The 26,716-nt window shown below is 42.7% G+C and overlaps 1 protein-coding gene across 1 annotated transcript; it reads left to right on the top strand.

The window, feature by feature from the left end:
• Positions 1-83: 83 nt before the first annotated feature.
• On the top strand, positions 84-22,913 carry MRPS35 (mitochondrial ribosomal protein S35). Its single transcript, XM_083440921.1, has 8 exons — positions 84-421; positions 1,639-1,691; positions 2,229-2,396; positions 4,388-4,448; positions 4,712-4,851; positions 9,129-9,238; positions 12,861-12,930; positions 22,514-22,913. Exons 1-8 carry the CDS (start codon positions 283-285, stop codon positions 22,790-22,792), a joined length of 1,020 nt encoding a protein of 339 aa, XP_083297047.1. The 5' UTR covers positions 84-282; the 3' UTR covers positions 22,793-22,913.
• Positions 22,914-26,716: the final 3,803 nt, after the last annotated feature.

A 26,716-nucleotide genomic window follows, 5' to 3' on the forward strand; every position in this document is an offset into this window, starting at 1 on the left:
GGTTCTACAAATCAAATCAATTCATCAATAAAATGATTCTCTATTTTATCCCTACCCCGCCCTTTAGAAATTTATGAGGGAGAAATCCCCCATCCTTCAACGAATTAAAGCTATTTTCCTATGAAAAACCTACAGTCCTAACCGCGGCGACAGGCGCCTCCGAGGAGGAGGGAAAACGGCCCAGACGCCGCGAACGCGCATGCGCCGCTCCAGCCCGGAGCCGCCGGAAGAGGAAGGAGAAGCGCCAGCGCCGGAAATCGACGTCACGACTCCGGTGCGAAAATGGCGGCCGCCTGCGGAGGCGCTTCGGGGTTGGGCGCGCTGCTGCCGCTGCTGCTGCGAGGCCGCCTTCTCCGGACGAGCCGGAACTACTCCGCGGGCTACTCGACCGCTCGGACGGCGACCGGCGGCCGCGGCAAAGGTACTGCCGGGGCGGCCAGGCCCTCCCTCCCTGGCGGAAAGCCCCGAGGGGCAGCTCCGCGGGGGCGCTGCGACGGGAGAAGCCGGGCGGGACGGGGCAAGGGAGCGGCGCAAATCCGGCGCGTTTCAGGAGGGCTTTGTTTCCCTGGAAGTGGTGCGCGGGGGCTGCGAGAGGAAGACCACCCTCAGATCGTAGAAAAAGACTAGAAGCATAGGAACAAGCAGTTGCATAAGGAAAGCCAGAACTAAGAAATGGCAAGCCTGTGAAAGGGCATAAGAGCCTTCCAAATCCTGCATCCTGTTGCAACTTTCAGAAATCTACTACTCAGAGAATACTGCCTTGAAATGAAGGTTTCAATTAGTCACCATGGTAAAGCTATTATAGTAGACTTAACAAAATTAAATATGTGCCTCCCTATCTGCTATGAAGGGTTTTTTATGCTGATGGTTTAAGTATTACCGTATTTTTACTCCATAAGATGCACCTTTTCACTCCTAAAAAGTAAGGGGAAATGTGTGTGCGTCTTAGGGAGCGAATGCAGGGGGGAGGCATGCAGGAAAAGCCCCCAAGAGCTGCACACAAGCTCCATGCGGCTCTTGCGGGCTTTTCCCCAGGAGGGAGAAGGAACTGACGCGGCCAGTCAGTCCCTTCTCCTTCCTCGTAGAAAAGCCCTTAAAGGGTGTGCGGCTCCTGTGGGCTTTTGCAGGGGTATTGCCATAGCCGTGTGCAGCCCCTCCAGCCGGGAGAGGCTGCACGCGGCTATGGCTTCTTCCTCTCTAGCCGTGTGCAGTCCCTCCAGCCGGGAGAGGCTGCGCGCGGCTATGGCTTCTTCCTCTTTAGCCGCACACAACCTCTCCAGCCGGGAGAGGCTGCGCGCGGCTATGGGAGAAGCCAAGACAGCGAGCAGGATGGATCCTGCTCCCTGTCTTGGCTTCTTTGCTCTTTGGGGGTGTGTGGGGGGGGGGACACCCCGGGCTTCCCCCGGCAGCCCCTGAAGCTCTGGGAGGGGTGGGGGAAATAAGATTTTTTTCTTCTTGATTTCCCCCTCTAAAAACTAGGTGCGCCTTATGGTCCATGCGCCTTATGGAGCGAAAAATACGGTAACTAAACCATAAGATTCTCTCTTCCAGCCTGTTATTTGAATAATAGAATTTGCACATATGCAGTAATATTAAATAAAATAATGTATTTTTCTGAAATATTATTTTCCATTTTAGGTGCATTGGTACAAAAGGGAAGGACCTCACAAAATGATAAATACCGGAGAGAGGTAAGAAACTCAGGATGCATGTGGATTACATTTTAAGCCTATTGGATCTTATTCTGTTTCAACATACTGACAACTGTCATTTCTTCCAAATCTGTAACCCTGAAATTAAAACTCTATGAAAGAACTAGGATTCTCACAAGCGCAGGTTTAACTATGTAGTGTTGTTTTTATTGTAGGCTTCCACCTACTAAGCAAGCACTTTTAAGTGTTAGTTACATGTGATATACCACAATTACAAAATAAAATCATTAAGTAATTCAGAAAAGGCCCTCCAGAAAACAGTTTATATCAGTTCTTATTCAGCTCCAGCCAGATAATTACTATAAATGAATTTTTGGCTATGTGAATTGCTTTGTCCTTGCTAATAAGTTAGGTTGAGAGCTAGAGACTAGTCCAAGTCCATGCTTTGACATTTATGGCTCAACAGGGATTTGAACATCTGTCTCGAAAAACTGATCGATGTTAAAGCATATCTTGTCATAAAAAATAGAATTGTCTCACATTTTAAACTTTATTTTTGTTTGAAATTTGCATTAGACTGCAACTCCCAGAACTGAGAAGATGGAGGTTGATCAGGATTGGACTAGTGTGTACCCTGTTGCAGCTGCTTTTAAACCTTCCTGTGTGCCCCTTCCTCTTCGAATGGGCTACCCAGTGAAAAGGGGTGTACCTCCAGTGAAAGAAGGGAACTTGGAACTCTTAAAGGTACAGTTGTATCCTGCTGTTTCAAAGACAGTTTTTTTCAGTGTAGAATGTAGTTGAAGGAAACAGATATACAGTATAGTTGTCTTGCCCTTTCATCACAAGTTATTTATATATATAACAATTTTTATATACTGCTAATTAAAAAAAATCAGAACAGTTCCCAACAATTGTATGTAAAACCGTGCCATGAAAGTTATTAAAAAGTTAAAATCAGAAGTTAACTAATTACTGTGAAAGGGTGTACTCTTAATTGTCTGCACAAGCCTGATGGAGTAGAAAAGTTTTCAACAGGTGTTTTAAAGTTGAAACAGAAGGCACCTACCATAGTACTTGACTGATGACACTAAAGTCTGTTTCTTGTCGTCAAATGAGTCTTGCCAGCTTGGGGAATGACCAACAGTGTTCCTGCAGATGATGTCAGTAATTGAGATACCCTGGACCTTAGTTGTTTAAGACTTGCAAATTAGTGCAAGGACCCTGAACCTGTCTCGGTAGTTGATGGGTAGAAAGTGCAGATGCTTCAACAATTTTCTTAACCAGATCAGCAAACTGACCACGGCATTCAACACCAGCTGGAGCTTCTCGACCCAAGCCCAAGGACAATCTCACATAGAGCGCATTGCAGTAATCCAGCCTTGAGGTTACCAATGCATGGTAACCAGTGGTCAAGCTATACCTGGTGGACCAGATGAAATTGGTAAAAGGCACTCCTAGTCACAGAGGATACTTGGGTCTCTATTGACAGATGTTTCCAGGAATACCTCCAAGCTATGCACTTGCTCCTTCAGAGGAAGTGCAACCCCATCCAGAACAGGCCGAACAGGTAACCTGTCATGCCTGTCTCCCAAACGTAGGAACAACGCAACCAAAGAGCCTCCATTTTCCAAGGATTTATGCCCAGTTTAGTGGTCAAACTATTTTCAGACACCCAATTCTGAGCTTTCACAGTCTCTCATGGTTCATATGTTATAGAGAAGTAGAGCATACTGCTGACACCTTGCTCTAAAATTCCTAATGACCCCACAATATAGATGTCAAATTGCACTGTGGAAAGGATAGTACCCTGTGGAACCCCATAGCACAATTGCTAGGGTTTGAGGAGCACTTACCCAGTGCTGCTCTCTGAACACACCCCTGAAAATACAAAAGCACTGTAATATGGTGCATTCAGAACCCATCTCACTAAATTGGATCAGGAGGATGCCATGATCAGTGATTTCAAAAGCTACTGACAGATCGAGCAGAAGTAAGTCACATTTCCCCCTGTCCCAGTACCATTGAAGCGCGCAATCTCCACAGCATTTAACTGAAATGGACTCCATATATCTTTTCCTGAGACTACGAGCCTTTACAGCAAGAGAGATTATTCCCTGCCCCAGTTGCATAATGTTAAGTGCCTTGTAACAGAAAGCTTCGCTCATTTCCTTTGCTTTCCTATTCTTAATCTTCTTTCAAAAGGACTCTAAATAGTTTACTTTAATATTGGTATAAAGCTGTTATTCAATAATGTCAAGGGGGTACTGCAATGCCACCTCACAAATACATACTCTGTCTTGGACTGCTGTGCCCTCAGATTTCTATAGTTGAACCATTCCATCTGTTCAAAACAGCTGAACCTATTCTATTTTCAAGGGGAAATTGTGGTTTTTTTTTCATATCCATATTGGACCAATATACTGACCAATGCACAGTCCTTGGGGGGAAAAAGCAAGTTGTGTTAACTGTGCTTCTACATATAAATTAACTGTTTGCTTCAGGATGAGAACAGAAATCGTGCTCCGGCAGCACGGCAGCAGCAGGAGGCCCCATTAGCTAAAGTGGTGCTTCAGGTTAAGAACAGTTTCAGGTTAAGTACGGACCTCTGGAACGAATTAAGTACTTTACTTAAGTATTTTACTTACTGCTTAGCGATACTGAATGAATCCTTTGTCCTCATTTAGATGTTTTACATTATGTATTAGATTTAGACTATGAGTTACATCTTGTTTCAGATCCCCAATTTTTTGCATCTGACACCAGTTGCCATCAGGAAGCACTGTGCTGCTCTTAAAGGTAAGCTTCAGATCTCTTTCATTGATTAAAAAATAGGTGGAAGGCAATGCTAGCAGGCTATTCTTTGTTCTCAGCACTTGACTTTTATTAAAAAAAAGAGGTGAGGGTCAGGAATTTGTAAACAGCTATGCCTCTGATTGGCATATTCACATCATATTCCACTTTAATTACTTGGAAAGGGATGAAGTTCTTAATACATTTTTCTCAAAGTAGCTATTGCCAGATTGATTGCTGTGATCTTGCTCCCACTGCTCACTTTTCAGACTTCTGCACACAGTGGCCAGCTGATGTTGATAATGATGAGAAATGTATGCAGCACTTTCCTATTGAAGTTGACACAGTAGATTACATTTCAGCAGGCCCATCTGTTCGCAATCCTAAAGCAAGAGTGGTGACCCTAACAGTAAGTAAACTACAGAAGTAACTTCATTTTTAACATAGGGCTCTTAAAACAAGTTCATTTGGTTTGATTACAAAGCAGGCAGAAATTAAACTTGCTGTTACTGCAAGACAATGTACAAGAACTGTTTGCACTGATGAAGCAATTAACTTAAGAAGTGAAGAACCACCCATTAGAAATTGCTTCATTTTTGGGCACAAAATCCAGTAACATCTAATGGTATTTGATTTAAGTGCTGTAAGCTAATGGTCAAGTTAGATGCCTATTTTGAATATAGAACAAAGCATTAGGAGAGAGAGATAATGAATCTATAAGGCCATATTTTTTCCAGCCATTTTTGTGTGAGAGGTCATTCATTTAATATTGTCCCATCAATATTCAAGATACTGCAGAAGCAGAAATGACTTTGCCCAAGCCACTTAATATAAGTCATCGTCCTGTGTCCCAGAGTCAAACTATTGCACCATCTAGCTTAGTTTGTCCACACTGACTGACTGCCGTTCTCCAGGTTCCAAACAGGATGCCTTCCCAGCCTGGAGATGATGAATACTGAACGTGGGACCTTTAGCTTGCAAGGAAGACACACTGCCACCACGCTGGCCCTTCCCCACTTAAAATCTAAAGCAGAGAAAATGAGGGTTGGTGGAGGCTAGGATTTGGGAAGCTTGGAGCACATTTTGCTTTTGTAAAAAAAAGCCATTTCATTTGCATTTTCAGTCATCTCTAAAATCACTTTGTAAGGTAGATGGCAGTATTTGTATGACAAGATACTGCTAAAATCATGTCCTACAATCCAAGCCAATGTTTTACTTTATGCAGATAACAGACTGTATAAAAACCATGTACTTTTTTAAAGAGGTATATTTCGAAACAGGCTGCGTATAATGTTGATTATTAAACATGCAGCAACCTGCCATATGGCTTTCCCTAGCACTTATGATCAAATGAGACGTGATTGTCCTGTCTTCTGGTGGTGTCCTGTTAATCCTTTGTCAACATAATCTGTCGGGAGGAATGGGACAGGGAGAGGTTTGAAGGTGAAAAGCAGATGGTATTGAGACTGTTTTGAATGGGGGCTACAGCACAGTTCTCGCTGGACTGATGAAGCTGTGTCGGCTATACCATTTCAAATTGCATGTGGGATTTGCATGATTCAATGCTCCATACAAAAACAAACCCCTCCCTGTGCATTTAAAAAAGCGTGTATGGAACAAAGTATCTAGTCTAGCCTTCCCTCTGATATGCTTGTCTTTTATGGCAGAGTGTGTTTAGAATGGAGAAGCGTCCCATTATGTGTGCCCCCACCCTGCTCAAGTGATAGGGCTCAGTTTCCCAGCCATGTGTTTGCCACTCCAGTGAGACCTTGGTGACCTGGGAGGATCTGTGTACATCTAGTGTGTTGCAAAATTGCCATGACAGAATCTGTAATGTTCAAATGTTCAGAAAATGGATTTATTTAAATATTTAACATGGTCTACAAAAGGGTTGCGGGTGGTGCTGTGGGTTAAACCACAGAGCCTAGGACTTGCCGATCAGAAGGTCAGTGGTTTGAATCCCTAAGCATTAAAATATCACACCAAAATATGGTATGTGCATTAACTGCACCATTTTTCATAAGATGTAGCAAATTGTGAGCCTGTCACCTGAATCTTGGGAGTAAATCACATTAAACCGAGCCAGGGTCAGGAGGAAAGATGTGAATATGAAGCCTCACAGAAACTAAACTTCGCTAACTTAAATTTACTTGGTAGATTGGTTAAAAAGAAGGTAAAATTCTTCAATCATTGGGCAGCCCAATTTGACTTGCTTTTGATAGAACACAGTAAGTGCAGGTGGCGCGGTGGGTTAAACTTGCTGATCAGAAGGTCGCTGGTTCAAATCCCTGCGAAGGGGTGAGCTCCTGTTGCTCGGTCCCTGCTTCTGCCAACCTAGCAGTTCAAAAGCACATCAAAGTAAACGGCTTTTCTGTGCGCTGTTCTGGTTCGCCAGAAGCGGTTTGGTCATGCTGGCCACATGACCCGGAAGCTGTACGCCGGCTCCCTCGGTCAATAAAGCTAGATGAGCGCTGGCAACCCCAGAGTCGGCCACGACTGGACCTAATGGTCAGGGGTCCCTTTACCTTTACCTTTTATGGTCTACAAAATAGCAAACCATCAAATCCTAAATGCATAACCAAATAAAAAGACACATGATACCATCAGTCAGTAAACTGGCCCATTACATTCAACCTCAGCAAGGACAAGTAAACTGGAGCAGCTAAAAAAAAACACCTTCAAAAACTTAAGAGTTCTCAAAATTTTCAGGAAGGGGGATTCTTTTTCTGAAGCACCAGCAGGGAAGAGGTAGAATTAACTTAACAGGAGGAAGTTCAAGATACTTGGTGCCACTATTAAAAAGCTCTTACACACACAAATACACATAAAATTTCAAAGAACAAGTGGACTTGCAGCAAGAGCCCAAAGAAAATCTTTAATTTACACACACATTCATGTGAGGGAAGACAGTCCTTTAAGTTTTCCAAGAGAATCTAAGGCAGTGGTAACTAACTCTTCTCGGCTCATCAGATTTGCAGATGACACCAAACTAGCTACTGCCACAGAAGATAGAATCTGGATTCAAGTTTACCTTAACAAATTGGAAAGCTGGGCCAACAAAATGGATTTCATTAGGGACAAATGTAAGGTTCTGCACTTAGGCAGGAAGAACCAGATGCACAAATATAAGATGAAGGACATTTGGCTAACTAGCAGTACATGTGAAAAGGATTTAGGGGTCCTGGTGGGCCACAAGCTTCACATGAGTCAGTAGTGTGATGCAGCAGCAAACATGTGAATGCTATTCTAGGCTGCATCAAGAGAAGTCTGGTGTCCAGATCAAGGGAGGGATTAGTACCACTCTATTCTGCCATGGTCAGACTTCACCTAGACTCCTGCGTCCAGTTCTGGGTGCCACAATTTAAGAGAGATATTCACAAGCTGGAATGTGTGCAGAGGAAGGTGACCAAGCTGATCATGGGTCTGGAAACCAAGCCTTATGAGGAATGGTTGAGGGAGTTGGGTTGCTGCAACCTTTCTTCATAGATCATTTTGGTTGCCCTTTTCTGAACCTTTTCCTACCCTCTATCTATACACCTGTTGACACTCAAAAGACACTCACACTCGTGAGACAGGACTTGTAGTCTTACTTAGCATAGAACCTAACGAAATGGTAGAATTCTGAATAGTACTACTTCAAACCACAGAGGTGGCAAGGAGCCTCATTTTTTAAAGCACCTGAAATAAAAAGTTCCCTGAGTGTAGTAAACTAGTATTTTGGGAGAAGGCTGGGGTAATGTGTCTTCCTGATGTAGTAGTTTACTACATTCAGGGAACGTTTTATCTAGGGAAGCATTCAAAAACATTATTTCCCCCAGCTCATACTTTCTCTTTGAAGTGGTAGTGTTCTGAATTCTTTAGTCTTAACACAATATTGCCAACTAAAATTGCACCTGAGCACTACTTTGAGCTTTTGTTAGTTTAATATGTTCTTAATCCTTTGCTTGAAGATAGTTCTTACCCTGAGCAGCTCAAGTCTGTTTTGAGTCACAAAATTTAATTTGTTCTTTATTTATTCTCTAGTTAGGATTTTCTTCCTAGCACTTGGCTTTTTAAAAGCCTCTTAGTGCTCTTTCTGAGACTTTCATCCCTTGGTTTTTCAACCCTTAAATATAATATCTGCTTTTTCCATTAAGATTCTTTACTGGCCTTGTTTCTGCTGATTGAGAAATAGTAGAATGAGATCCAAATTTTCCTGTAGCTTATTTCTAAGGATTGTGTAGTACCTCATGCTGGGGTACTGCATGTCAGCATAGTCTCAACTCTGATTTTCAAAAAAGGAAAGCAATGGCTGTACTAACGTGCTGTAAAATATATGGAGATGCCTGAATAAGGTTTCCAGTGACCTGGGTCAAGGTGTTACTGCTGTGCTTAGCCTTGTGCATAGTGCCAGGGCTAGCAAAATCAGAATAAATGATGAAATTAAACAGATGCCAGCCTCCTGGTTCTGTGCTCAACTTTTGAGGACTTCAGTCTAAAAGACACCTGTGATGTATTTTTGTGTGTGTGTGGTTTCTATGAAGTCACCTGTTTGAGCTTGGGGCTAATATTAGGCCCTCGTATTTGCGACCTGCAAAACTGAATGCAGCAACATCATGTTTTATGTGCAATAACTCATTGACCTTTCTTTTCTACCCTGGGGATTGAACTTGCTATCAACTTGCTAAGAGACTGATTTCTCTCCAGGTTAAACTTTCAAGCCTCAACTTGGATGATCATGCAAAGAAGAAGCTCATTAAACTTGCAGGAGAGAGGTACTGCAAGGGCACAGATACCCTTACCATTACAACAGACAGGTATCGTAACATGAGAAAATTGTCTAATGTGGGTCATATGTAAGATAGTCAAGACCCTAGCTGCTAATATCCATTTGTGTCCTACTTACCAGGTAACTACTACAAGGACTCAAAAAATATTGTGCCATATTACAAAGATCCTTGGTTATAATGACTCTTCTACTCTAATCTGGCAAAGGCTTTAGCTATCTTTGTTAGACCTCATTTCTCCCATTTCTTGCTTCAAAATGCAAATAAATTAATATGATTGAAATAAGTTTGTGTCCAAAGGTCAACACATTTTGGAAGCTTGTTTGTGAGTGAACTAAAGTGCAGTTGTTTGTCTTGCTTCTTATGTTACTCCTCCGGTCCCTGTGCTATTCAGGAGAGGGCCTCCTGTGGATATGTTCTCATTAGGAGGTCTGTTCCGCTTGCAGTAGGAGAGGGACCTTTAGCGTGGCAGCAGCTCCCCTTTGGAACTTCCTCCCGTTACACATGAGATAGGCACCACCTCTGTTGTCTCCTGGAGATCTCCTTTCAAAGGGAATATTTTCAGTGAAGATTATCCTATCCTATACAGTGATGGGGGAAAGTATTTAATCCCCCTGCTAAATTTGCCCATTTGCCCTCTGACGAAGAAATGACCAGTCCATAATTTTAATGGTAGGTTTATTGTAGCTGTGAGAGACAGAATAACAATAGGAAAAAACCCAGAAGACAAAAGTCTGAGATTGATGTGCATTATAATGAGTGAAATAAGTATTTGATCCATATCAACCAGCCAGATGTCAGGCTACCTGATATCTTCACTGTATGTAACGAGCTGAGATTAGAAGCACCTGCTTCTAGGGAGAGGTTTTACCTGTAATCCCAGCTCCTTACAGTACCTGTACAAAAGACACCTGTCGACAGAAGCAATCAATCCAGCAGATTCCAAAGTAGCCACCATGGACCAAAGAGCAGTCCAAGGATGTCAGGGACAAGACTGTAGATCTGCACAAGGCTGGACTGGGCTACAAGACTATTGCCAAGCAGCTTGGTGAGAAGGTGACAACAGTTGGTGCAATAATTTGCAAATGGAAGAAACACAAAATAACTCTCAACCTCTTGGGCTCCGTGCAAGATCTCATCTCGTGGAGTTGCAATGATCAGGAGAACGGTGATGAAGCAGCCCAGAACTACATGGAGGGAACTTGTCAATGATCTCAGGGCAGCTGGGACCATATACAGCATGAAAACAGCTGTTTTCATTTTCAAAACAGCTGTCCCCTTGCTCAAGACAGCACATGTACAGACCCATATGCAGTTTGCCAATGCACATCTGAACAACCCAGAGGAGAACTGGGTGAAAGTATTGTGGTCAGATGAGACCAAAATCGAGCTCTTTTTCATCAACTCAACTCTGTGTTTGGAGGAGGAGGAATGCTGCCTCTGACCCCAAGAACACCATCATCAAACATGGAGAGAACTCCATCAAACATGGAAGGGGACATATTATGCTTTGGGGTGTTTTTCTGCTAAGGGGGCAGGGCACCTTCACCGCATCAAAGGGACGATGGACAGGACCATGTATCATCAAATCTTGGGTGAGCACCTCCTTCCCTCAGCCAGGGCATTGAAAATGGATCGATGATGGGTATTCCAGCATGACAGTGACCCAAAACACACAGCCAAGGCAACAAAGGAGTGGCTCAAGAATCATAGAATCATAGAGTTGGAAGAGACCACAAGGGCCATCGAGTCCAACCCCCTGCCAAGCAGGAAACACCATTAGAGCACTGACATATGCTTGTCAAGCCTCTGCTTAAAGAAGGAGACTCCACCACACTCCTTGGCAGCAAATTCCACTGTCGAACAGCTCTTACTGTCAGGAAGTTCTTCCTAATGTTTAGGTGGAATCTTCTTTCTTGTAGTTTGGATCCATTGCTCCGTGTCCGCTTCTCTGGAGCAGCAGAAAACAACCTTTCTCCCTCCTCTAGGTGACATCCTTTAATATATTTGAACATGGCTATCATATCACCCCTTAACCTCCTCTTCTCCAGGCTAAACATGCCCAGCTCCCTTAGCCGTTCCTCATAAGGCATCGTTTCCAGGCCTTTGACCATTTTGGTTGCCCTCCTCTGGACACGTTCCAGTTTGTCAGTGTCCTTCTTGAACTGTGGTGCCCAGAACTGGACACAGTACTCCAGGTGAGGTCTGACCAGAGCAGAATACAGTGGCACTATTACTTCCCTTGATCTAGATGCTATACTCCTATTGATGCAGCCCAGAATTGCATTGGCTTTTTTAGCTGCCGCGTCACACTGTTGGCTCATGTCAAGTTTGTGGTCAACCAAGACTCCTAGATCCTTTCCCCACGTACTGCTCTCAAGCCAGGTGTCACCCATCTTGTATTTGTGCCTCTCATTTTTTTTGCCCAAGTGCAATACTTTACATTTCTCCCTGTTAAAGTTCATCTTGTTTGTTTTGGCCCAGTTCTCTAATCTGTCAAGGTCGTTTTGAAGTGTGATCCTGTCCTCTGGAGTGTTAGCCACCCCTCCCAGTTTGGTGTCATCTGCAAATTTGATCAGGATGCCCTTGAGTCCATCATCCAAGTCGTTGATAAAGATGTTGAATAAGACCGGGCCCAAGACAGAACCCTGTGGCACCCCACTAGTCACTCTTCTCCAGGATGAAGAGGAACCATTGATGAGCACCCTTTGGGTCCGGTCAGTCAGCCAGTTACAAATCCACTGAGTGGTAGCACATTAAGAAGAAGCACATTAAGGTCCTGGAGTGGCCTAGCCAGTCTCCAGACCTTAATCCCATCAAAAATCTCTGGAGGGAGCTGAAGGTTTAAGTAGCTCAGCCTCAAAATCAGCCTCAAAATCTTACTGACTTGGGATCTTCAAAGAGGAGTGGGACAAATTCCTCCTGAGATGTGTGCAAACCTGGTGGCCACCTACAAGAAACATCTGATCTCTGTAATTGCCAACAAAGGTTTTGCCACCAAGTGCTAAGTCATCTTTTGCAAAGGGATCAAATACTTATTTCACTCATTATAATGCACATCAATCTCAGACTTTTGTCTTCTGGGTTTCTGGGTTTTTTCCCTATTGTTATTCTGTCTCTCACAGCTACAATAAACCTACCATTAAAATTATGGACTGGTCATTTCTTCGTCAGAGGGCAAATGGGCAAATTTAGCAGGGGGATCAAATACTTTCCCCCATCACTGAAAATATTCCCTTTGAAAGGAGATCTCCAGGAGACAACAGAGGTGGTGCCTCTCTCATGTGTAACGGGAGGAAGTTCCAAAGGGGAGCTGCTGCCAGGCTAAAGGTCCCTCTCCTACCGCAAGCAGAACAGACCTCCTAATGAGAACATATCCACAGGAGGCCCTCTCCTGAATAGCACAGGGACCGGAGGAGTAACATAAGAAGCAAGACACTGTATCTGTTTTAAATTTGACATTATTTTTCTATATTACATTGTTTTAATATGTGTTTTTATTGTTAAATCTCTTATTCATTGGAAGCAATTAATGAATAGTTCTTCAAACTATTCATTCTATAGTTTCAATTTATATTTAAAAAATGTAGAGTTTTAAATCGTTAAGTATTGGAGAGATTATACCAAAGACTTAGTTTTTCATATATTTCAGGTGTCCTTTAAGAAGACAAAATTATGACTATGGAGTGTACCTTTTGACAGTTTTATTCCATGAATCATGGGTAAGAATGACATTTGTGACAGCCAAGCTTGACTTAAAATGTGTAACATTTGTTTGATTAGATGTTGTTCACAAATAATATGGCTTATTTACATTGATGGTAGAGAGGAATTATTTGAACACCTATATTGATGTGCTTGTGTGTTTCCCACAGATTGTTTTCCACAGATGGTATGTTAATACAGTGAAAAACTTTATATCTTTTTCAAACATTGAGCAAAGTTCCATCTTATAGGTCCTCTTTTTTATGTGCACAGATCAGTACATGTTGAATGCACCAGAACTGAAACGGGGGCAAGAAAGGGCAGCTGCTCAGTTGCAGAGTGTTTGCTTTTCATGCAGGAAATCCCAGGTTCAGTCCCCAGTATCTCCAGGCTGGGCTGGGGAAGACTCTTGCCTGAAACCCTGGAGCCTCTGCCAGTCAATATAGACAATACTGAGGCCGTTTGACAAATGGACTGTCTCAGTATATGGCAATTTCCTTTGAGTGGCCAACCTGTGGCCCTCAGCTGAATCAGCTTTCATCATTCCTGGCCATTGGCTACACTGGCTGGGGCTGGTGAGTTCCTGTCAATTGAAAGCAGCCAGTGCCTGCTAATCAGGATTTGTTGTGCTTATTTCTGTCTGATATGCACAGATCTGAGGTAAGTGGTAAAGCAGTAGCTCTAGCTTAGTGTTGTACACGGACCATGAGTGAGCCAACGTCTTGGGCCTCTCTCTCTAAGTATAATACCTGCCTTGGTGGTCTATGGGATTACTACGGAAATCAGTGTGGAGTGCTTAGAGCACTAAGAAGAAAAATTATGGCTGTTTCAACAGACAATTTGCTTACCTAGTTTGTCAGATGAAATGATGGCTATTAGGGACATTTATGTTCCTGTGTTTGTCAACTTGGGAGTGGGCCCATCCCCATCAGCCCCACCCTTAGTCTTTGTGCAGAGAATGGGACCATCTGTCATATGGAGCCTTCAAAGGTTTCCTCGCATCCTGGAAACCCCAATTATGCTGAGTCATGGGTTGTGTGGGAACCTTGGCATGCACAGCTGCACACACACAGTTTCCATCCCAACAGGCAGGTGTGCTCTTTGTGCAAAGGTGAAGTGGAGCTCTTGGTGGATCCCCACTCCCTGCTTCCATGTTGACAAACAAAATTAGCATTGATGACTGAACAGGTCTATAGCATTCATGAAAATTAGTGGCGGGACATCTGTACTATGATGTCCTCAGTGCTACACAGTCACTAAATACATTTTAATCCGTTTAGGGCACTATGGAAAAGCTGAGGTAGGAAGACTCTTGATTCTGTTTCTTGCCCAGGTAAATCTCCTCAGCAATGGCCCACCTCTTCCCTCAGTAGTGCTTCAGCGAAAGGGAGAAGAGATATGGGGATGAGGACGGTGACCTGAGGGAATAAATAGCAGCATATCAATGGAGCCCCAGTGTGTTGTGCCACGTAGTTGATATGGGGCTCGGCCTCTGGAAGCCCTGTCACTTTACACGAACAGTGTCTCCTGTCAGACACCCCAACACTCTTTCCTGTGGTACATTGAAGGAGAAAATAGGCTGTCTTTCAGGGCCAGCGTTTTAATTGTTGATCTTCTCACTAAGGTGCTCAGTATTGAGAAGTCCTGGGAAACGGTGTTAACTGATGTTAACTGTTTAACTGTACTTCCTTCAACTGAGGAATTTTTAGAAACATAAACACTAATGCTTTAGTATTTTGAAAACCTATAAAGTTGGGTGAAGGTGAACTGTTCCCAATTCATAGGTGTCTGCTGGAAGCTCAAAGGGGCTATTAATTCCAGATGAACACATCTGTCCTTGACTCTAGCATTACTCAGTGATGGAAGACTTAGCCATATGATATTGCTTGTGTGAGTGCTTGGTGTGTATTGAATACACACAAGTCCCATACCCTTTTATTACCTTTCAACTTCCACATAAATACTTAATAACCTCGTCAGTTGTAATTGTCTTTGATTTCAATGAAAAATGCATGGCCTGCTGCAACACATTGGATTTTTTTTTCCATGAACGGTTGATCCCTCAGAAGGAAGCGTGTTCAGTAGCATTTTTCGCAACTTCATACAAGTGTTTCTTAATCTTAATTCTTAATCTCTGAAATTTTAAAATGGCAGGGGAGAACTCATCCCTTGGTAAGGACATCAGTACTCTCAGTTTGTCAACAAAATAGGATTTAAACAGAATAATCTGAAAGCACGTATGTTGGATAGGAGCGTAGTTAAATCCTTGATTTACGTAGCTATGAAACCCACTTTGTGATCTTGGGGTAAATTGGGGCCAAACTAGTCAAGACTGTAGGATATTTGTGATCAGATCTCCTATGGGTTTTCTTAAAGCTTGAAATATATTTTGGGTGCCCAAATCAGATCAAACAGAGAGCAGAGTTAACTCTTTTCCCCTGTGCTATTTTTCTGATCTAAAATCTCCTTTCACACCCAAAGCTGCTATCTATCCAAGGGTGGAAAGCATACAGGCTACCATAGAAAATCAGCATGTGAGGGAGATGTGCTCTAGCTGTCCTTCTCCCTTGCTATTTTTCTGTCTGAAGGGAATCATCTGTGGAGTTGCTCAGTCATCTGAGCTGTAGTCTGAAGTGATGCATCCCATGTGGTTGTGAGGATAAAACAAGATCTCCATCTAGGCCAACCTGAGCTCTTTGGACAAATAATAATTTCTCACACATACACTATTTACGTAATCCTTCCAGCAACCCTCTTGGAGACTCCAAATTATCCTCATGTTGAAAATGTCGGACTGAGGCTGGCAGCAGCTTCTTCTAAGGCCAACCAGAGAGTTCATGGCAAGAGCAAGATCTGAATGGGGAGTCACTTCCCGATTCACATCTTAGTTTCTGAGCCAGTGTAGTGCAGAAGAGAAAGGCGTGGATACAAACACAAGATGGTATCTAATCTTACTGAGAAAGAAAACGGATCTCGTTTTTTGACAGAATTACAAGCCTGGTAGATGAAGGGAACGCAGTGGATGTAGCCTACCTTGATTTCAGCAAGGCATTTGACAAGGTGCCCCATGATATTCTTGTAAAGAAGCTGGTAAAATGCGGTCTTGACTATGCTACCACTCAGTGGATTTGTAACTGGCTGACTGACCGGACCCAAAGGGTGCTCATCAATGGTTCCTCTTCATCCTGGAGAAGAGTGACTAGTGGGGTGCCACAGGGTTCTGTCTTGGGCCCGGTCTTATTCAACACCTTTATCAACGACTTGGACTCAAGGGCATCCTGATCAAATTTGCAGATGACACCAAACTGGGAGGGGTGGCTAACACCCCAGAGGACAGGATCACACTTCAAAACGACCTTGACAGATTAGAGAACTGGGCCAAAACAAACAAGATGAACTTTAACAGGGAGAAATGTAAAGTATTGCACTTGGGCAAAAAAAATGAGAGGCACAAATACAAGATGGGTGACACCTGGCTTGAGAGCAGTACGTGGGGAAAGGATCTAGGAGTCTTGGTTGACCACAAACTTGACATGAGCCAACAGTGTGACGCGGCAGCTAAAAAAGCCAATGCAATTCTGGGCTGCATCAATAGGCGTATAGCATCTAGATCAAGGGAAGTAATAGTGCCACTGTATTCTGCTCTGGTCAGACCTCACCTGGAGTACTGTGTCCAGTTCTGGGCACCACAGTTCAAGAAGGACACTGACAAACTGGAACGTGTCCAGAGGAGGGCAACCAAAATGGTCAAAGGCCTGGAAACGATGCCTTATGAGGAACGGCTAAGGGAGCTGGGCATGTTTAGCCTGGAGAAGAGGAGGTTAAGGGGTGATATGATAGCCATGTTCAAATATATAAAAGGATGTCACCTAGAGGAGGGAGAAAGGTTGTTTTCTGCTGCTCCAGAGAAGCGGACACGGAGCAATGGATCCAAACTACAAGAAAGAAGATTCCACCTAAACATTAGGAAGAACTTCCTGACAGTAAGAGCTGTTCGACAGTGGAATTTGCTGCCAAGGAGTGTGGTGGAGTCTCCTTCTTTGGAGGTCTTTAAGCAGAGGCTTGACAACCATATGTCAGGAGTGCTCTGATGGTGGTTCCTGCTTGGCAGGGGGTTGGACTCGATGGCCCTTGTGGTCTCTTCCAACTCTATGATTCTATGAATTCAGACATAGGTCTGGTAAGAATAGATTTACGAATATGTAGGTGTGGTATCAAAGATCTAAGACAACATGATGCAATGGATAGAGCCTTTCCAACTTGTTCCTCTCCCATTGCTGTTAGTTCTGGAAAGCTTTGTTAGATTAGTTTAAATGCTGTCCTTTACAATGGATGCACGACTAAAGAAATTAAACTTTTCTGGAGTCTGTGGATTATCAATGATAGTTAAGTGGGAATAACAGAGAGAGAGGCTGCTGTGGATATTGGCTTTGTTTTTCATAGAACTGTAGAGTTGGAAGGGACTCCGAGAGTCATCTAGTCCAGCCTCCCGTAATGCAAGAATCTCAACTGAAACATCCCTGACACTTTCTATTCTACACATCCTGGTGCTCAGTTCTGATGTGGCTGTAGGCAAAAGTGAAATACTTTCAAAAGATAGAAAGGTATTGCTGGGCGAGAACTGAGAAGATTTGGGTCCTTTGTCCAATCCTTTTAGTTAGCTATGTGTGTATTTTTATTTTTGTCTTCTGCATACCTTGTGTTGGGGCTTTCCCAATTGAATCTTTTCTGCAGCCACATGCTTCCCTTTGGTCTGAAGGGGGCTTTTGCATGCAGTCCTGTGAGCATCCTTGGAACTCTCTGCACAGTATAATTAATTAATTAATTAATTAATTACATAATTAGAAACAGGATTTCCAGTCCCATAGGTGGGACACATGTAGAAGCCCCCTTCAGACTTGCATGTTTAACACACAGTTTTGAAAGGAGGTGATGTGCTGAGGGACGGTGAACAGGTGCGGCTTGTTTCCTTTTAACCTTACTCAGTTTAAATACCTGAAGAGGGCTGCAGTTTAATAATGAATCTGAAAAAATATGTGTTAAGGTGCTACTGTAACCATATATATCACCTTTCAGCTCTGTCACAAAGTGATGTACAACCTAAAAATAAAATAATCCAAAATAAAAACTCAGAACTTTAGCAAAGCAACATGGAAGCTATTAAAATGTAAAACCAGAAATGCTGCCAATGCCTGTGGCACAAAACTCTAAACTTCACATCTTAATCATGGTGCACCAAAGGCTTGGGAGAACATAGGAGTTTTAAATTTGCATTGAAATATAGGCACCATCAGTCATAGAGGGAATGGAATTCCCTCTGGAATTCCATTCCAGAGAGTCTGGGAGCTGCAATAAAAAAGACCTTGTCTTGACTTAGTATCCCTTTTACTTCTAAGGGGGGATGCCTCACCACATTCTTCATATACAGATAAGATCTTATGGAAGTTGGTATTCCTTCTAAAATGCCCCAGATTTCAGGCTATTTGGGGCTTTAGAAAGCAAAAACCAGCATTTTGACCTACGTTCGGAGATAAACTGGCTGCTAGGGAAGATTTTTAGATGCTGGACAAATGTGATTGACTTTACAAAATTAACAGGCAGAGACATTTTGAACCTGCTGAAGGTTCTGAGCAATATGCAGATGCATCACGGAATAAAACATAGTATGACCTGATCATGATCAAAGCATGGAAAACTTTGAAAGGATCAAGTTTTCTCTGGGACAGCAATAGTACAGCTGGAAAAGATAAATCAGGCCATGTATGCTGCTGCTCAGCAACCCACAATAAGTCCAGATCTGAAAGAACTCCCTCCCCTCAAGCTGCATACCTGATCTTTTCGAATACGTGCAACTTCATCCATAGTAGACTGAAAGCAAATTCCACATAACCTAATAATAGTATGACTACCTTGTCTGGTTTGAGCTTCAGTTCACTGGTCCCCAGCCAGACTGTTAGAGATTCCAGGCGCCAGTATTATCCCCTGCCTTATCTGGGTTAGATGGAAAAGAAAGAGAATTGGATGTCATTGGCATACTAATGAGACTTCACTCCAAACCTCCAAATGACCTTGCTTGCCGTCTCAAGTAGATCTGCCTTCCCCAAGCTGATATCCTCCACCTGCTTTGGACTACAGATCACAGCATCCTTAACCATTGGCCCTGCTAGGCAGAGCTAATGGGAGTTGTAGTCCAAAATGTCTGGTGGGCACCTGGTTGGGGAAAAGTGATGTTAAACTATGTTGGGAAAAAGATGAAACTGTGAAAACTTACAGCAACTGTGGCATGGAGTATCAAACAACCCTCCAAAAGTTGCTTGCTAGATAAAAATGAAGTCACTAGAAAACAATGCCTCCAGTTCCAACAGCAGGGAAACTTGAAGCTGTCAAAAACAGGACAACAGACTTGCCTGTATGAGAGACTTACAGAGGAGCAGCTGGAACCACTCTAGGACAGTGTTAGATACTTCCTGATTACAAGAAGTTAATAGCTAGGGCAGGTGCGGGCTTTCCTTGTCACGTGGGGCTACCTTTGAAGGTAACTTGGAAACTACAGCTAATCCAGAATGTGGCAGCTAGACTGGTGACTGGGAGTGGCTGCTGAGATCATATAACACTGGTCTTAAAGGATCTACACTGGCTCCCAGTATGTTTCTGAGCACAATCCAAAGTGTTGGTTCTAACCTTGAAAGCCCTAAACGGTCTCGGTCCTGTATACCTGAAGGAGCATTTCCACCCCCATCATTCTGCCCGGACACTGAGGTCCTTCTGGCGGTTCCCTCACTGCGAGATGTGAGGTTACAGGGAATCGGGCAGAGGGCCTTCTCAGTAGTGGCGCCCACCCTGTGGAACACCTATCAGATGTTAGGGAAATAAACAGCTACAATGGACGCTCAGGTTGCGAACGTGATCCATGCAGGAAGCATGGGCACGCACAGGTTGTGATTCAGCACTTCTGCTCAAAGCACGATTTAGAGCTTTGCACAAGCGCCGAAACCCGGAAGTAACCTGTTCCGGTACTCCGGGTTCGGCGCAGTGCACAACCCGAAATCGCGCAACCCAAAGCGTCTGTAACCCAAGGTACGACACTATCTGACTTCTAGAAGACATCTGAAGGCAGCCCTGTATGGGAAATTTTTTATGTGTGATGTTTTATTATGTTTTTATATGTGTTCGAAGCCATGCTTTGTGACTGGGACAACCCTGCTGGATCAGAACAGAGGCTCATCTAGTCCAGCTTCCTGTTTTCACAATGGCCCCACTTGAGTATTGGATGCCCGAAAGCAGGTCGTGTCTGGTAGTGCTGATATACAGGCTGCTCTTCTGTTATTTTGTCACGTTTTTATTCCACTCATCCTGCAAGAAGTTCCTTGTGTATGGCTGCTTCCAATTTAACATCCCAACAAACCTGTGAGATTAAACCAGGCTGGATTTGTCCCTGGAGAGTTCTTGTTGGATTCGTGCTGTGGCACTGAATTTCTCCATATGCCAAAACTTAAAGTGTTGATGGTTTGCTGCCACCCAGTGGCAAAACAAACATTTCCCATTTGCAGTGATTACTAAATATGCCGCATGTTCTTAATGTACAGTGAATGGGTGCAGAATAGCAGAGATATTCTCAGATAGCTACCAGGTCATTGTCTTAGCTCTTCCTATAAAGTTGCATACGCGTGTAGGAAGTAACTATGTGCAAGCACAGTTCAAGGGTGTGGCCCACACATAGTGGTCATAATGGCTCAATGGAAAGCTTTTGACTTGAACATAGTTTTTCAATCTTTTAATTGGTAATCTACTAAGGCATTAGTTCGGGGCTATGGGCATTAAGGTCATACCTAGTTTTGTGATGATTTTGGGTCTGGCATATTCCTGCAGGTCAGAAGCAACGGCTGAAGGTTATTCTCACCTATGTTTTAGAACTCCCCACTGAAGGCCCCACCAACAGCCTAATCTTTTATAATTGTAAGATATACATCTAGCTTGAGCTGGGCTCAACTCAATATTAAGTTGAGAATGGGTGAGGAAATTTTAGCAATTTTCTGCTGTGAGCTGTTGTTGTTACCAACCCTTAGGAACAGGGTGGGATCTAAATTTAAAACAACAAAAAATTCAGTCAGTTAATGCATACTTGGTCAATTGGCTGTTTCCAAGATAACTGATCAGTTAATTTTTCAGCTAATAAGTATGCTTTATTGAGATAGCTATAGATAGTTGTGATATAGAATCATAGAATCATAGAGTTGGAAGAGACCACAAGGGTCATCGAGTCCAACCCCCTGCCAAGCAGGAAACACCATCAGAGTACTCCTGACATATGGTTGTCAAGCCTCTGCTTAAAGACCTCCAAAGAAGGAGACTCCACCACACTCCTTGGCAGCAAATTCCACTGTCGAACAGCTCTTACTGTCAGGAAGTTCTTCCTAATGTTTAGGTGGAATCTTCTTTCTTGTAGTTTGGATCCATTGCTCCGTGTCCGCTTCTCTGGAGCAGCAGAAAACAACCTTTCTCCCTCCTCTATGTGACATCCTTTTATATATTTGAACATGGCTATCATATCACCCCTTAACCTCCTCTTCTCCAGGCTAAACATGCCCAGCTCCCTTAGCCGTTCCTCATAAGGCATCATTTCCAGGCCTTTGACCATTTTGGTTGCCCTCCTCTGGACACGTTCCAGTTTGTCAATGCCCTTCTTGAACTGTGGTGCCCAGAACTGGACACAGTACTCCAGGTGAGGTCTGACCAGAGCAGAATACAGTGGCACTATAACTTCCCTTGATCTAGACGCTATACTCCTATTGATGCAGCCCAGAATTGCATTGGCTTTTTTAGCTGCCGCGTCACACTGTTGACTCATGTCAAGTTTGTGGTCAACCAAGACTCCTAGATCCTTTTCCCACGTACTGCTCTCAAGCCAGGTGTCACCCATCTTGTATTTGTGCCTCTCATTTTTTTTGCCCAAGTGCAATACTTTACATTTCTCCCTGTTAAAATTCATCTTGTTTGTTTTGGCCCAGTTCTCTAATCTGTCAAGGTCGTTTTGAAGTGTGATCCTGTTCTCTGGGGTGTTAGCCACCCCTCCCAGTTTGGTGTTTAATGCATCTGTTTTTTCAGAAGGAAAACCTTTTATAGAAGTCCTTACCTAAATATAAGTGTGTGCAATGGTGTGGAGGCTGGATGCAGTAGCAACTGAGTATACAAACATTTCCGTTTTGAAAAAGACCAGTGGATTTTATCTCACTTTCAGGGAGTGCTTCCCCTTTGTCTTTTTCTGTGAGAAACCCCTGTTTGGTTGTCATAGAATCCCTGCATTTTGCAAAGGATTCTAGAGTGCACACATTTCCACAGAGCCTTGACCAGGACTTTTACACCTCTGCACGAATGGAGTGTGCATCCTTTTGGCTGCACATCATAATTAATGGTCACACAAGAGAGCTTGTCTACCATTAATGCCCTTCTAAGTGAGAAACTTCTAAAAAGCTTCCAAGGAACACCAGGTTACCTGAAACGCTATTCCTAGAGCTGCTGCTCTAGGCCACTGAGTACTATGACTCTGGTATTAAATTTAGTCCTTCACCCTTTCCACTAAAAACTTATTTTTCCTTTCAGAAAACAGAAGAGTGGGAAAAAGAAAAGACGGAGGATGACATGGAGGAATACATCTGGGAGAACAGCGCCTCTGAGAAGAATGCTTTGGAGACACTGGTTCGAATACGAGCAGGTGACAAAACTGAAGAAGTCAGTAGGCAGGAGCTTCTTGCCTCACAAAAAATTCTGGCCTACAGAAAGTCGGTGGTTGAATTGAAAAATGAAGGAGAAACAGATAAGAACCTTTCTGAGTATAAAAACTCTGTCAGGAAACTACTAAACATGAGTGAGTTGCAGTAAAGAGAACTCTTTCAGGCATCACAGGCCTATGAAGATGTACATCATAAAGTTCAGTGGATCTAATTTAAACCTTCATACTTTCAGCCTGCATTCCCTCCAAATAAAAAGACACTATCCCAGAGCACTGACCAGCTTGACCACAGTTACTCTGTCTTCTCTTCTCCAGTAGTTAGATGTTCAAGGGATCAGCAGGATTGCATTCACCCTCCAAATAATCTGCAGTTGTGTAGCTTTCATGGAAGCCTTATTTCAGCCGTACATGTCTATAACTGCATATAGAACATAGAATCAGAGAGCTGGAATGGAACCTGAGGATCATCTAGTCCAACCCCCTGCAATGCAGGAATATGCAGCTGTTCCTTACGTGGATGGAACCTGCAACCTGGGCGTTATCAGCACCACGCTCCAACCAACTGAAATGAAAACCTGTGCAATAGCCTAAAGCCCAGGGTGGTGGGGGGTGGAGTGGGAATTTCAATGCCCCCAGTGACTGATTTAGTGATCAGTGTTACACTGGATCCTGTCAGAAAATAAAAGCACAATAGCTGTCTTTCCTGGAAAGCCTTTAAAACCACACACACACAATTTTGGGGAGGTTTCAGTTGCCGTATCTGGCAAGAATTGCAGAAGCGTTTTTCTCTAAGCAGAGGGAAAGGCAGTGTTAAACTGGCACAGACATTTTTTGCAGGTAAAATGTGGCTGCTGTATTCTCAGGTCTTTGTCTTGAGAGCATGTTGTGGCAGATTATGTTCCAAGGACTGTATTTTTATCTTTTGAAACAAGCTGTTGCTTTCTGCGTTTAAGTTAAGCAGCAGAAAGCCACCATCTCCCCAGTGACAAAGATCAATTTTAGGGGCTGAAACTACCAGGACAGGGTTGCCAATGGCTTTGGGGAAATGGCACCTGCAACTCTCTAAATCACTAATAAAGACATGGGAAGTTGCCCATGGTCTAAATTTTTATTAGTTTTTCACAGTTACATTTTTACAAATAAAAACAAACCTTCTCTTTGAGATTTTTTAAATCTCTGGACTTCCCTCCATACCCCCTTCTGGTTCCTTATATTAACCAATTTCTTCTGCATATCCATTCTTAAACTTTTTCCATAATTATTTCCCTTAAGTCTAATTTTCTACTGGTTGCAAACATTTACTTAAAACCCTGCCAATGTATCAACTTGTTTACAGTATTTTTGCACAGAAACAACAAACAATTCCCACTCTTTTTAAATTTTCTTGTTATTGTAGTCTTTGAGCTTTACCATTAATTTTGCCATTTCTGCACAGTCCATTAGCTTGATCTGCCATTCTTCTTTTGCCGGTGTCTTTTCTTCCTTCCATCTCTGGGCTAACAATATTCGGGCGGCTGTTGTAGCGCACATAAAAATTTTCTTCTGTTCTTTAGGTAGTTCAGTTCCTATTGATCCTAATAAGAAAGCTTCTGGTTTTTTAACAAAAGTTATTTTAAACATTTTCTGCAGCTCATTATAGATCATTTCCCAGAAGCTTTTAATAACCTTACATTCCCACCACATATGATAGAACATACCCTCCTTTCTCTGCATTTCCAACACTTATTGGAACTTGTTCTATACATTTTAGCAAGTTTTACCAGAGTTAAGTACCATTAGTACATCATTTTCATATAGTTCCCTTTAAGTGAGAAACATGCAGTAATTTTCAAGTCCGTCCTCCAACGCCTTTCCCAATCACTCATTTGTATATTATGTCTCACTTCCTTTGCCCATTTTATCATTACACACTTAACCTCTTCCTCTTTGGTTTCCCATTCCAACAGCAAATTACACATTTTCGACAGTAATTTTGTATTCTACATTTCTCTTTGAACTATTGATATTGTGTAGCTAAAACCTTTTTATCATTTTTAAATTTTTCAATTATTTGAAAATACTGTAATCAATCTGTTACCTTCTCTCTAATTTCCTCAAATTCTTTTAACTGTAATTGGTTATCCACTTCTGTTAACAGCTCTCTAAATGTTGGCCATTTAGTCCTCATATTTACCTTTTTTAAAGATACTGCTTCTACTGGGGATATCCACCCTGGTGTTTTTTGTTCTATTAAATCTTTATATCTCTCCCATACCTTAAAAATCACATCTTTTATTATATGATTATGAAATCCTTTGTGGATTTTTGCTTTCTGATACTGTATATATGCATGCCAACCAAATCTATTATCATGCCCTTCCAAGTCTAACAGGTCTGTATTCTCTAATTTAATCCAATCCCGAATCCAGAAAATGCAGGTTGCCTGAAAGTATACAGTGGTGCCTCGCAAGACGAAATTAATTCGTTCTGCGAGTTTTTTCGTCTTGCGAAGCACCACTGTGTATTGACGGTTTCCCATAGGAATGCATTGGCGGTTTAAAAAAAAAGGCGCAAGACGTCTCGTCTTGCGAATCAAGCCCATAGGGAAATCCGTCTTGCGAAGCAACTCAGAAAACGAAAAACTCTTTCGTCTTGCGAGGCATTCGTCTTGCGAGGTACCACTGTATTTTTAAATCTGGTAGAGAGAAACCTCTGTCTTTAATGTCAGTAAGAAGTTTGTATTTTATTCTCGGTTTCTTCGCTTTCCAGATAAATCTTGGAATATGCTTTTGCCATTCTTTGAAGCAGCTTATCACCGGGATTGACTGAAATAAGAGTAACATTTTTGGCAATACATTCTTTTTAATTACTGAAATTCTTCCTAAAAGTGACAAATTCGTCCTTCCCTAGATCTCTAAGTTCCTTTTTATTTCTTTCCAAACTCTTTCATAATTAACTTTAAATATATTAATATTCTAAGCTGTCAACCATATTCCCAAATATTTAACTTTTTTGTGAACCTCTATTTCTAACTTCTGCTGAATCTTTTTCTTGTTTTGCTCTGAGACATTTTTCACTAAGTTTAGTTTTATTTTTATTTAGTTTTAAACCTGCCACCAGTCCAAAATCCTGTATTTTTCATAAGACTTTCGGAAATGTGCTGTTTGGATCTCCCACTGTTATTATATCTGCATACGCTTTCAGCTTGTATGCTTTATTTCCTACACTGACCAGCAGTGGCTCTCCAGCATTGTAGGTGGGGCTTTGTAGTGCTACCTGGAGATGCTGGAATTGAACCTGTGAGCATCTGCATGGCTGCTAGCACTGAGCAATGGCCCTTCCCTTTCATCCTTACCTCTTGATCCCTGCTGCTTTACAATAAAATTAACCAAACACACATATCTGAGAGCAGGACTTGTATGTATGTCTTGTCTTTGGATTTGAGGCCCTTCGAAGGTAGTGTACTGAGAATGCAAACTACCCTTAAGTAAGCAAAATTCCAGCTCTGGTTGCTTCAAACTTTTTAAAAGATTTTGCATGGACAAGGGCCATTTTCACATGGAGAAAATACTACAACCTAAATGTGGGACTGCTTTTGAAATGGCAATTATATCCTGCATTACCCTTCCCTACCACCACTTCCAATCACATGAAGAACAAGTTGCCTTGTACCAGCATACACACTAAAACATGCAGATGTAAAATTACTTGGGGGGGATTTTATGCTTTGATAAAGCTGCAGGGTATTAAAAAGCTGGCTGCATACTAGTTCTGGTAGACATTGCATGTGCACTATGGAAAAGGTAGCGAAGCAGAGAAGAAATAGAGAGTAAGTTGCTCCTTGGGCTGCAAGAGGCAAGTACTTCCGGCCTTGAGTATCACAGTTCCTCGTCTGCTTGCAAACATGAGAGTGTGAGAGTAGGGGCTGAAAAGGAGTTGTAGCCTGGAAACATGTCCAATTCCCAGGTGGGGTGGGTGAGTGTGGGGCTGGGGTTTCTCACACACAGATAAAATACAACACCACAGTCTCTTACAATTGCAACATGGGGATAAGTGTGCAAAAGATTGGTGAACATGCCCAAAGTGACATATAA

This window comes from Podarcis tiliguerta (assembly GCF_965153285.1).
Source record: "Podarcis tiliguerta genome assembly, chromosome: 5".
NCBI classification, from domain to species: domain Eukaryota; kingdom Metazoa; phylum Chordata; class Lepidosauria; order Squamata; family Lacertidae; genus Podarcis; species Podarcis tiliguerta.

Bases quoted from the DNA above. Each gene is read 5' to 3' on its own strand.
- MRPS35 (XM_083440921.1), top strand. From the start codon at position 283: ATGGCGGCCGCCTGCGGAGGCGCTTCGGGGTTGGGCGCGCTGCTGCCG. The intron at 4,449-4,711 runs GTAAGCTTCAGA...CTCACTTTTCAG, and splicing joins GCACTGTGCTGCTCTTAAAG to ACTTCTGCACACAGTGGCCA. The intron at 9,239-12,860 runs GTATCGTAACAT...CATATATTTCAG, and splicing joins CTTACCATTACAACAGACAG to GTGTCCTTTAAGAAGACAAA.